Source organism: Grampus griseus (genome assembly GCF_964374135.1).
Source record: "Grampus griseus genome assembly, chromosome: 11".
NCBI classification, from domain to species: domain Eukaryota; kingdom Metazoa; phylum Chordata; class Mammalia; order Artiodactyla; family Delphinidae; genus Grampus; species Grampus griseus.
Window position 1 is genome coordinate 16,698,665 of NC_139005.1, and position 13,166 is coordinate 16,711,830.

At 38.4% G+C, this 13,166-nt stretch overlaps 1 protein-coding gene across 1 annotated transcript in view; it reads right to left on the minus strand.

Annotated features, from left to right (window-relative positions):
- Positions 1–37: 37 nt before the first annotated feature.
- The window catches only part of RECQL (RecQ like helicase), a 33,161-nt gene continuing 20,032 nt past the window's right edge, over positions 38–13,166 (minus strand). The window contains exons 7-15 of the mRNA XM_082665321.1: positions 8,166–8,332; positions 7,157–7,238; positions 5,955–6,103; positions 5,749–5,866; positions 4,839–4,977; positions 3,027–3,118; positions 1,730–1,949; positions 1,265–1,394; positions 38–673 (exon numbers count right to left, since the gene is read on the minus strand). Of these exons, the coding sequence (XP_082521447.1) occupies positions 521–673; positions 1,265–1,394; positions 1,730–1,949; positions 3,027–3,118; positions 4,839–4,977; positions 5,749–5,866; positions 5,955–6,103; positions 7,157–7,238; positions 8,166–8,332 (1,250 nt within the window). The 3' untranslated portion in view covers positions 38–520. The remainder of the gene's footprint in view (positions 674–1,264; positions 1,395–1,729; positions 1,950–3,026; positions 3,119–4,838; positions 4,978–5,748; positions 5,867–5,954; positions 6,104–7,156; positions 7,239–8,165; positions 8,333–13,166) is intronic.

The window sequence follows — 13,166 nt, forward strand, 5'->3', positions numbered from 1 at the left end:
GGTTAATATACCAGAGCCATTCTCTGTGAAATGTCAAAGTAGGGCTGTGGTTTCAAGCAGCTTACAGTTTTATTTTACTTAAATAGAGGCGTAGCATACTTGCTAATATTATTTGTATGGATACCTTATTTCTTTTTTATTTAGTAAAATATTCAGTATAATAACATTGTTATCAAAAGACAGTTGTGTCAAAAGAAAAAAATACAACTAGTTATGGCAAGGCATAGAGAGCTTAAGATAGTTATATGAACTTATTAAGTATTTTACATTTAAAGGGTTTTACATTAAAATGATTTATTTTTCCCTTGTTTCATACTGTAAATTTATACAGTTCATGATCTCAAAATTTCAAAAGGTCTCAAATTCTCAAGTCTTCAATACTTAAATAAATTCTGAAAATATAGCTCCATATGAATAAAATATTAATGAAATTGTCTTAAAATTAAACTTTTGATTAACTACAAAACTAATGGTGTATACATGCATAAACTTTTTCTTAGAAGATTTAGAAGCACTCAACTCATGCATTATCAATTTTTCTTTTCTTAGCCCCTGTAATCTTACAATCAGGTTGCTGAAGCATGTTCTCCGACTTCTTCTGGAAGTTACTTGGAGTTTTTTCTTCCCTCTTTTTATCAGCTCCTTCGGAATGACAACTTTGAGGTGATTCAGCCTACAAAACAACAGCAAGACAAACACTGGTTAAAAATTCAGCTATTCCATTTTCTCAGGAGATTAATAATCTCAATAGTCCTTCTGTATCACCTCTTTAATTAAGTGTCCAGTGGTCTTGTTTTTTATCTTCCAGTTTCTTCTAGTATGCGCCCCATCTTAAATAGAAGGGGCTGTGCTGTCAAGACCGTAAAGAACACCTGACATGTCCTTAGACACACTGCTGCCGGGTGTGCTTTTGCAGGCTTGAGAGCAGTTAGTTTGTGACAGTGCTTTTCAGCCTCTGCTGCACAGGCAGACTTCTCAGCCAACAGTGACCACAAGCAAGGGCAGGGTGCCTCATAACATCAGACATTAAATGGAGTCTTCACATCCCAAAAGGTTGGAAACCCCTAGTCTATATTCTTCTACTCAATACCTCTACAGAACACAAAAGTAGGTTTTCTCTCTTCTATACCCAGATTCCAGGAAGAAAACTGACTTAATCTCTTCTTATGCTCCACTGGACCCAGGAGAGTACTAGTTAAAGAAAAGCATCCCATAGGCTTTAATGTCTTTTTCAAATATATAAAAACTAAAAATTAATAACTACCCTGAAACAGCTCTGCATGGGCTTCTTTACTTGCATTGTAATAACATGTTCCTCATTGTTCAGAAGATTAGCTTTAGGTCCTATTTTCAGATATGAGATGGTAGCATAAGCTGTAAAACTGTAGTCTTCTCTGCAAAAGATAAAGGCCAATGATCAGGTTTTGACAAATTGCAGACAACAAACTGAAATTTATAAAAAAAAAAAAAGTGCAATAATTTTAAGTAACATTGATATGAAATATAAAACTTTTTAGTATAAAAATGTAGTTTATCTTTATAGAAAGTATTTTAGTTTTGTGCTTTTTTGACATACAGTAATCAAAGTTTGAATTTGTTTACTAGGTAAATTTTGCATAGCGTTTAAAAGTTCTTATGAAACAACCACAAAACCATTTGTTCTGCTGCAGTTATAAAAATGAGAATCATAAAGACAACATGAAAGGGCAAGAAGTGGGTTTGTATATACTTGAGATACTGCCGTATAAGAAAGTGCGCAATAATTTTCTCCAGGTCTTCACGAGGAAGCGCGGGTGGAGCAACACCTGCTACTCTCAATTTCGCTGCACCCTTTCCCATCCAAGAGTCGATCAGTTTCAGTGGAGTGAGCTTTTCTTTCAGTTCCTCTGCCTGCTTCAGGATCTTGATTAGATCCCTGCAGTACGCTGTTATGTTCTTTCTTTCAGATGCTGTAATGAAAGAGGCATGGTTACAGGTGAATGGGATTTCAAAATTAGGGCAAGGATAGGCCGTCCTAAGTGGTTAGACTGGTTTAAAAAATAAGTCTTCACCCAGTGCGAGCCACCCTAAACACTGATTTGTTTCTATGTTCTGAGCTAGGACTACTGCTCAAGTCTCTTATCACTAGATTAAGCTACAGTCTCTGTAAGACACTGAGATTTAAGTGATGTAAAGAAAATAATCTGGTTATCAGAAGGCCTTTGGGTATGCTCTAGGAACCAAAGAGTGTCAGCCAAACATGATTATGACAAATACTTAGTGGTGTTCACAGGCGAGTCAGTCTGTTCTTTATGTTACCTGATGCGTGTTCATTAAGAATATTCTGACAACCGGTATGGCTTCCTAGGGACTCTAGTTTCATGACAAGAATGTCGTGGACAGTTACTCCCAATTACTGATACTAACACTCCGATCTATGTATCAGGCTTTTGTTAATTTGGGCAGTATAAAATAATCTAATAAACACAAACAATTTTCTCTGGCTGCAGAGTTAAAATTGTGACCTTCACTGATCAAGGCATCAGAACTCAACGAGGAACGGGTTAGTCCAGCTCTTCCAATAATACACATACAGGATTTTAAAAAGTGAAAAGACAGCACCAACACACTGCTAAATTAGTGTCTTATGAGTGGTTAGCCATTATCTGGATCAAAAATGATACGCTGTAGTCTCTATTTTACACTATATTTCTCTTTCCAATCAGTAACTATAAAGCATCCGAGATTATCACAAGAGGTTAGCGTTCTCTTACTTAAAATAGTATTTCTATTCAGAAGGCTTTTAAACCTTTCCCTTCATTTCTTAAAAATTTAACACATCCTCAGTGTAGCAATATAAAATAAATGCATACACATATGGCTTTTAATTTTGCCTCTGTTTCAAAACTTTGTGTGGTCACTCTTGAATCTGGGAAATTCTATTCACACCTTGCTTATTCTTTTAAATCCATTTTGGGTGTCTAATATTGCCCTCGTGTATTCCTGCATATAAATATTAGCCTATAAGGATTTAAGAAACAACTCACAAATCTCTTTACAGCAATTATCACACATTTTGTTGCATGTTTCTGGGCTCCATACTTCATCAAAATGTTGAGCTATCAACACACGGCGACAGCTGCAAACATCAGAGATACAAATTATCAAATAAGTAACAGTTTTAAGAATCCCTATTTTAAAATACAGAGTTATATACTGTATTAATTTCCTATTGCTGCCATAATATAACCACAAACTTGGTGGCTTAAAAGAACACAAACTTATTATCTTACATTTTTGTATGTTAGAGGGCTGACATGGGTCTCACTGGATTAAAATCAAGGTGTCAGCAGGGTTGGATTTCTCCTGGAGGCTCTTGGGGAGAATCTGTTTCCTTGCCCTTTCCAGACTCTAAAGACTGCCTGCATTCCTGGGCTCATGGCCCCCTTTCCTCTATCTTCAAAGCCAACAACAGTGGGTTAAGTCTTCACATCACTCTGACATCTTATGCCTCCTTCCACATTTAAGAACCCTTGTGATTATAGTGGGTCCACCTAAAGAATTCAGGATTATCTCCCTATTTTAAGATCAGCTGACTGCAACCTTAATTCCCTTTTGCCATGTAAAGTAGCACACTCACAGATTCCAGGGATTCAGATGTGGACATCTTCGGGTGACCATTATTCTGCCCACCACGTATAATAATATTTTCCATATGTTGTTAATAGACATTGCTTTTAAAAAATTGTCTGAGATTCAGTATTTCACAACTACCGGCATACCTTGTTTTACTGCAATTTGCTTTACTGTGCTCTGCAGATACTGTGTTTTTTACAAACTGAAGGTTTGTGGCAACCCTGCATTGAGCAAGTCCATTGGCACCATTTTTCTAACAGCATTTGCTCACTTCATGTCTCTGTGTCACAATTTCATAACACTCGCGATGTTTCAAACTTTTCCAATATTATTCTATTGTTATGGTGAGCTGTGATCAGTAGTCTGAATTACTACTTCAATTTGCTGAAGGCACAGATGATGGTTGGCATTTATTAGTAATAATTTTTAATTATTTAAGTATAGTGAAAAGATAAACAGGATTGATAAACTTTTAGCCAGACTCATCAAGAAAAAAAGAGAGCCCAAATCAGTAAGATCAGAAATGAAAAAGAAGTTACAACCAATACTACAGAAATACAAAAGATCAAAGAGACTACTATGAACAACTATTTGCCAATGAACAACCTAGATGAAATGGACAAATTCCTAGAAATGTACAATCTCCCAAGACTGAAGGAGGAAGAAATAAAAAATATGAACAGACCAATTACCAGTAATGAAATTGAATCAGTAATTTTAAAACTCCCAAGAAACAAAGGACCAGGACTAGATGGTTTCACAGGAGAATTCTACCAGACACTTAGAAAAAAGTTAACAGCTATCCTTCCCAAACAGAGAATGACTTTTTTCTTTTTTTTAGACTTAAGATACTATTTATTTATTTTTTTACTTTTATACAACTTTTAAAGGTTACTTTCCATTTACAGTTATTAAAAAATATTAGCTATATTCCCCATGTTGCAGTACCTCCCACACCCCCACCCCTATACTGCTCCTCCCCGACTCTCCCCACTGGTAACCACTACTTTGTTCTCTATATCTGAGAATATATTTTCTTAGATTCAGGCATCCTGCAGGTTCATGTACTGGTTCCCACCCTTCAGACATCTGCTTTTACTGGTTTGCACTTGATGTTTCACTAATGTATTTACTCACTTGAGTAAGGACTCAAAGTAATGTCATGTGCTTTCATACTGTGCTTGTCTTTAATTGACAAAAGTGACAAAGAGGTGCGTGCTTACTTGCTTATGTTTTGGCAGTATGACACCATCTCATAGAGCTTCTGTTGTCCCACATTCTCCATCACCACCATTGAACTTATCCTGAATATATCTCCAAAGCCATAATACAAAATACAGTCTGCTTTCATGTCATCTCGACCTGCAGTGGGAAGAATCTTGAGATTGCATAATTACTTTAAAAAAGTCAAACATGCAAAAATAATACATAAAATTTGCTGGCAATATTTTGTAGTCTAAATATATATCTAGAAATTTCAGACAAAGCTGTGAAAGTTAATTTGTAACAGCTGCCGTCAAATTTTTAAAAAAATGACTAAAGAGATCTATCAATAATCAGCCTTACTAGCTTACAAATGTGTCCATAAGTAATCCAGTTATTTAAATTATAGACTTGAAACCACTAATTAAAAACTCAGGAGGCAAAGATGGACATCAAATTATTTTAGCAAATATGAGAAGAAATAATTCATGACACTCCAATACAACATAAATAAAATTTCTCCATAGGCAAATACAAAACTACAAAAAAGATTTCATTGTTTGTTATAAAAATACTAGCCAATAAAGAAGATTAAAAATACAGTATTATTAAACATCATTTATAGTGTTTTTAAAGCTCTTTAAAAATTATTTCTAGGGGACTTCCCTGGTGGTCCAGTGGTTAAGAATCCGCCTTCCATTGCAGGGGATGCGGGTTCAATCCCTGGTCAGGTAACTAAGATCCCATATGCTGTGGGGCAACTAAGCCCACGAGCTGCAATTACTGAGCCTGCGCACTCTGGAGACCATGTGCCACAACTAGAGAGAAGCCTGCGCACCATGAAAGAGCCCACACACTGCAACTAAGACCTGACACAGCCAAATAAATAAGCATTAAAAAAAATTATTTCTGGATGTGAGTTACACGTACCTGCACGTCCACTCTCTTGGTAATAATTTTCCATGGATTTACTCATTGAATGATGAATAACAAACCTCACATCTGGTTTATCAATTCCCATACCAAATGCAACTGTTGCCACTACTACCTAAAATGTGTTAACATTTTACATATTAAGTCAAGTTAAAATACATTCAAAGGTGAATTAGGCTTCTATTGAAGATCTGTTACTTAACCTGAATTTCATTAGCTGACCATCTTCTATGAACCTTGGTCTTATCTTCTGGTTCCATATTGGCATGGTATGCCCCTGCAGGAATCCCCAGTTTCTGTAAACTAACTGTAACTTGCTCAGAGTCTTTCTGAGAAAAGCAATATATTATTCCTGTAGTAAAAGAAATGATTAGATATATATAGTACATTCCTAGAAAATTTTTAACTCACACTGAAGAGGCTGATAATTACAATGCATGGGGGAAAATAAGAATTATGAAAAATTCCAAGGCCCTGAACACATACTGATTTTTCAGTGTAATTCAAGGTCTGATCACCAACTTGCTCCAGAGCAGTAACAAGCCTGGAGCCACCAGTTTGGGTTCCCATTATCTCAGTTCTCTCTCCAACTTTATCTCCCACTACATAGTCTTTCTCAAACTGATGCCCCACAGCTCCACAAGATGTTAACAAGCACGCTATGAGAAAAGAGTTTCATGTGCAAATAAGTTTGGGAAGGTTAACAAAGTTAGACAAACACATGTGTCTCTTTGTTTGCAGGGCTGGTCGGAATTTCTAAGGTGCTGATACACCCTGTGACTCTGCAGGAGGAATAAACAGCTGCAGCCTTTCTCAAACTTATTTGACCCTGGAACTCCTTTTACCCATGGCCCCTATTAATATCTCCTGAAAATCCACAGAACAGTTTTGAAGTGCTACTTTAATACCAACTCTTGGCTTTAGTAACACTTGTCTCTACATTAATCCTGGAACACATGTTATACACACTCTCAACTCCATCTATACTTAGCTCATTCAGGATGTACTGTTTATTTCTTTAATGTGTCCTTTACTATAAGGAACTATAGTTTACATCCCTTTAGAAAATCACTGGTTAACCTTCAATCTTATACACAGTGGATACTTACTAAATATGTGCTGTTGATAATTAACATTATGTCATTAGGTCCACTCTGTAACGCAATTAAGTGTAAATAAGCAAAAATAAATCAGTTTTATGACTCTTATAATCTGTGTAATTAGCAAATGCCACACCTGATTTCTAAGATAACCAAGCAAATTAATTTTATCATGATATTTTCAAGTTCTTCTGCCATGCATTACTATTTCTGGTGCTAATCTTTTTCTCAGTGTATTAGTGTAAATAACGTGCTACTTTTGGAAAGTTCTCTCTGTCTTCAAACTTGGTTTGTGTCTATATTACCTGATTGCCCCTTGTATCTTCCATTAATGAGCTTTACAATATCCTCAATAAAATCTTCAGTGTTTGAGGGCTTCTGCCGAACCTAAAAAAAAAGTTAACTTATTAAAAAGTAAATTAATGAGTACCATTCATGCGGTCGTTTACTTATAACTTTCAAGGCGCCACTCTTTCTTGGGCATGGTGTTTTTTTCTATTACTCTTTCACTCGCTCATCTGACCCAATCACCTCCCAGATGCTTCTTGATCCTTATTTTTGAATTTACCAGAGATGAGGAGGCACAGAAGCAGTGAATAAGTTGTAAAGACAGAGACTTTTAAAATTTTCTGACGCTACTTTTGTAAAAACATAAACCATGGCAGAAACAACTAGTCAGTAAGAGCTCAGAAAAATATTAAGTCTATCCTTAAAAGGACTGGAAAGTAAAAACAGCTGTGAGGTTATTTACCTTTCAAGGTTGTATATCAAATAAAATCTAAATAGGGAGTATTAGCAAATCTTTAATGGTATATTAATTTTTGCATTATTTCATAATTTCTATAGAGATGTCATTAGGGTCCTTAGTATCAATACATGCTTTCTCTCCATCCTTGCATAAGAAAGCGTGTACGCAAATTTAATGAGGCAGTGTTTTCTACTTAACCGAGCAAAGAATTAAACAGCACAGGAGATATATGAAGAAAGCATTCTTTAATAAGTCTGCTTATACTCACTTGATTTTTTTTAAACTTTTAAACATAATTAACTGTGACGTAAATAGACATAATGAAAAAGTAACCTTTCTTCTGCAATCCTTCACAAAATAAATTGACACAGGGCTTCCCTGGTGGCGCAGTGATTGAGAGTCCACCTGCCGATGCAGGGGATGTGGGTTCGTGCCCCGGTCCGGGAAGATCCCACATGCCGCGGAGCAGCTGGGCCCGTGAGCCATGGCCGCTGAGCCTGCGTGTCTGGAGCGTACCACAAAATAAATAAATAAATAAAAAATAAATTGACATAAAAGTTACATACCTCATAATAGAGATTTGGCCGATTAAAAGAAGCTGTAAAAGTAAAACACTTTTCAACACACAGTATTTTCTGAGCATCCTTCAAAACATGGCTGGTCGCAGTTGCAGTCAGTCCAATTAGCGATGCATTGGGGAACTGCCGCTTCAAAATACCAAGGGCCTTATAATCTGGAAAAAAACCCCAAAAAACAAAGTAGCCCTCTTGCTATCCTTTAAGGAGTAAATTACATCTTCTAACATGCTGCAGATCATCAAGGTGACTGCAATTTTACTTCCACAGCCATCTATATCTAAGCTGTGGTTGCTGCCTAGCCTTGGTGATAAGACAGGCTTTACTCTACTTTTAACTGGTTCTTCAGAAACACTTCTTGGCCATAGGTGTCTTCGATAGGGAATACCACAACATTTCCAATCAGCTAAGCACTGGTCTATACCTGCTGAACAGTGGATTCGAGAGGCAGAGTGGGAGGAGCCATAGTGTTTGAATCTATGGCAACTGACGAGAGATAAAAAGGCCATCAGTCGAAACCCTTCTACCACAGGTATCATCCAAGAGTGGCAAACTCAGAACAGAAGACGCTTGGTGAGGGCACTGGTTTTTATATAACCCACTTCAGGAAAGCCGTTCTGGGCTCATATTTATTAGACACATCTACGTCACTGGAGAAGTTGTCTATGAGTACACCCTTAAGGACTTAAACTATTTGGAGAAAAGTGAAAAAGAAATGTGGGAGAGATAGCTCAATGCTAAGGTAGAGGACTCGTATGAAAACGGAACAGAAAGTAACTGCTTGGGAAGTTGTGAAAGCTGCAAGGGAGGTAAGATCTGAGTTGGGTCTGGAAGAATCCAGCGGAAGCTCGGGAGGAAGGGAAGAAGAAGAAAACACCAGGCAGAGGAAGCAGCATGCACACATGCGGCAAACACACTGGCATGAAATCACTCGGCAGGTTCAGGTGTCAGCAAGCAGTTCAGAGGGGCTAGACCACAGGGTGCTGTGCTAGATGGACCTACTGTCAACCCCAGTCGGCTGGGAACTCTACTCTATTCCCTGGATGGTTCCAAGTTACAGCTGGACCAGAAGAGGAACCTGTGTAAGGCCTGGGAGGCAGGAGAGAAGCAGCTGCTACACTCTGAAGGGCCTTCCCGGCAGATAGGATGGTGGACAAATGCCAGCCTGTCCCAGTTCTTCCCCATTCCTCCTTCAGCTCTTCTTCCCAGCTGTAGGCTTCACTGATCAACGCCGGCCCCCTAGATGCCTGGCAGCAGACCCACGGAGGTGACGGCTACTCAGAGGAAACTAACCAGAGACTTCGCCTGAGCTCCCCCTTGCAGCCCCTCTGGCAATGGCCATGCCAGTTGTAGATTTCTCTACAAGCTCTGGTTGGTCCTCCCACACCAGTGCTCCAGGACTAGTCAGTGACTTTTCTCTGACCCTCCAACTCTCCCCCTCCAGACCTTCCTTCCCCAGCTCCTCCCACAATTGCGCAAGGTCTGCTTCCTAAAATAAATCCCTTATCCCTTAACATTCATAAGAGCTTGGCTTCCCTACCCAAACCCTGACTGATACTGTTACTCCAAAGAGTATAAAAAGGCAGGTTCAAGGGGCTTCCCTGGTGGCACAGTGGTTGAGAGTCCACCTGCCGATGCAGGGGATGCGGGTTCGAGGCCCGCGTACCGCAAAAAAAAAAGGCAGGTTCAAGTAAAACTGTGAACTGAACAGTTGGTTGATTCTAAGGAGCTAGAACTTTGCCCTATAGGAAATGAGGAGTCGTGTGATTTTTCAAGCAGATAAAGGACACAGTCTATGTTTCAGGAATCGTCTTTTGGTGGAAGTGTGAAGGATGGGCTGGAGTAAAGCAAAAGGCTGAAGAAAGGGAGACAAGTTAAAAGGTGGCAATGACAGACTGGGAAACTAAAAACAGTGAATATGAAATAAGGCGTGACGCTGAGGACAAATCAGAAAGAAAAGACTGAAATACATGAACTGGAACCCCATAGGTCCTAGTGACTATTGGGATATGGTGGGGGGAGGGTGGGGGAAGAGTCCAAGATTCATCCATTCATCACCTGGCATATGTTGAACATTTTTAACTATGTGCCAAGCACCTAGAGACGTAGGCACCAGAGATAAAGTGAGAACAAGGCAAAGGTGCTATGCAAACGGAACTACAATTCAAGCAAAGAAATCAGACAATGCAAGGAGTAAACCAATAAGTATCTGATTATCAGGGCATGGTAAGTGGTCATCATGATAACCTTATTGTAGCTGGAGTATAACATGTGAGGGGAAATGGGGCAGAGACAAACGGGGGACAGATCACATATGGTCTTAGGGACCCCAGTTAAGAATGTAGATTTTATTCTAAGTACAAAGAGAATCTGCTGGGTAGTTTAGGGAGGGAAGTAACATGATTTGATTTGGTTGCTGGGTGAAGGATGAACTGTAAAAGGGTAAGACTGGAACAGAGACCAGCTAGGGAACTAGTGTAGTAGACTGGTGGAAAGGAGCCCAGCTGGACTTAAGAAATAGCAGTACAGACAAAGAGAAGTGGACAAGCTTGAGATTCAACTTAGAGGTGGAGGCGACAGGACTTGGTGGTGGACCGGATCTGCAGAGGTAGGATAAGTCAGGGACAATGTGCCACCATGAAGTTACTCGTTCTCAGCTCCAACTCCACCCTTCTAGACTCCGCTTTGTGGCGTTGGAGTGGGGAATCTCTGCTTTGCCAGCTGGCCCTGGAAGCACAAAGTGCAAGGCTGGGGGAGGAAGAAGAGTGCTGCTCCTTCCAGTTTGCCTCCTGTGTGTTTGCTGGTGTTCTCGGGAATGTCGCCCCAGCAAAGTTTATCCACCACTTAGCAGCAGCTGAGTACAGCTGGCAGTTTTCTAAGCTTTGCAGAACTGACTTCATCACAGGTCCACCCTATCTCTGCCTCCACAGACACCAGCACCAGGGAGCTGGGCCTCCCATAGGTCTGAGCATCAGCTCCACAAGGCCCCTCCTCTAGGTTTCTAAATCACGTCAATCCCAACCTTTTCTTCCTGTTCCCCCAGCCCTAGGGATGGTAGTTGCTTCTTCTAGCTTTTACCTCCATGATACATTAGTTTTCTTTTCCTTTTTTCAGTTAGCTGCTTATAATCACTTTTTACTTAGTTAACAATTCTTTACATAATGTAATGTAAATTCTCTGTGTTCAAATAACTGGTATGGCTTTTGTCTTCTGACTAGACCCTGACTAAACAGATTTGCTAAAACTCTGGCTTGAGTAAATGTGTGAGTGGTTATTAAGTGATTTTCTAAGATAGGGAAGACTGAAGGGGAAATTGCTTGGGAGAATGGGGAGGAAGAGGGAAAGACATGGAGAAGGGAAGCAAATCAAAAGTTTTTGATCAAGAAAAAAAAAAAGTTTTTGATTGCACACAGCAACAGGACAAATAGTGATTCCCAGTTACAAGATAGAAGGAAAAAGAACAGGCCTTTTGGGAGGCATTTAGTTGTAGTCACGCTAGTTGAGATACACATGAAGAAAGAGAAATTTTACAATGTCTTGAGACAAGTGAAAGTGGAAATACAACATACCAAAACTTACAAGAAGCAGCAAGAGCAGTTCTAAGAGGGAAGTTCATAGCAAAAAACATCTACATTAAGAAACAAGAAAGATCTCAAATAAACAACCTAGCTTTACACCTCAAGGAACTAAAATAGGAAGAACAAACTAGGCCCAAAGTTAGCAGAAGGAAGAAAATAACAAAGATCAGAATGGAAATAAAAGAAATAGAGACTAAAAAGACAATAGAAAAGATCAATGAAACTAAGCGCTGGTTTTTTGAAAAGATAAACAAAATAGACCAACTTGTTAGCCATACTCAACAAGAAAAAAGAGAGAAGACTCATATAAATAAAATCAGAAATGAAAAAGGAGACATAACAACTGATACTATGAAAATACAATTATAAGACACTATTGTAAACAATTATATACCAACAAATTCGACAACTCAGAAGAAACAGATAAATTCCTACTAAAATCTATCAAAACTAAATCATAAAGAAATAGAAAATCTGAACAGAAAAACCACTAGTAAGGAGATTGAATCAGTAATCAAAAACCTCCCAACAAACAAAAGTCCAGGACCAGATGGCTTCACTGGTGAATTCTACCAAAAATTTAAAGAAGAATTAACACTAGTCTTTCTCAAACTCTTATAAAACATAGAAGAGAAGGGAACACTTCCAAACTCATTCTACGAGGCTAGCATTATCCTGATACCAAAACCAGGAAAGAACACTACAAGAAAAGTTATGGGCCAATATCCATGACAAACATAGATACAAAAATCCTCAACAAAATATTAACAAACTAAATTCAGCAATACATTAAAAGGATCATACACCATGATGAAGTGAGATTTATTCCAGGATTGCAAGGATGGTTCAATATCTGCAAATCAATCAATGTGATATATACCACAGTAACAAAATGAAAGCTAAAAATCACATGATCATCTCAGTAGGTGCAGAAAAAGCAAAATTCAACATGCATTCATGATAAAAACTCTCAACAAAGTAGGTTTAGAGGGGACAAATCTCACCATAATAAAGGCCATATGTGACAAGCCCACAGCTAACATCATACTCAATGGTGAAAAGCTGAAAACTATTCCTCTAAGGTCAGGAACAAGACAAGGATGCCTCCTTCTCACCACTTTTATTCAACATAGATTGGAAGTTCTAGTCAATAATTAGGTAAGAAAACAAAATAGAAGGCATCCAAATCAGAATGAAAGAAGTAAAACTCACTATTTGCTGATGACATAATATTATAAATAGAAAACCCTAAAGACTCCACCAAGAACCTGCAGAACTTATAAACAAATTCAGCGAAGTTGCAGGATACAAAATCAAAATACAAAAATCAGTTGTGTTTCTATACACTAATAACAACTATCAGAAAGAGAAATTAAACTAGATCAAAAAAGAATAAAATCCCCAGGAATAAATT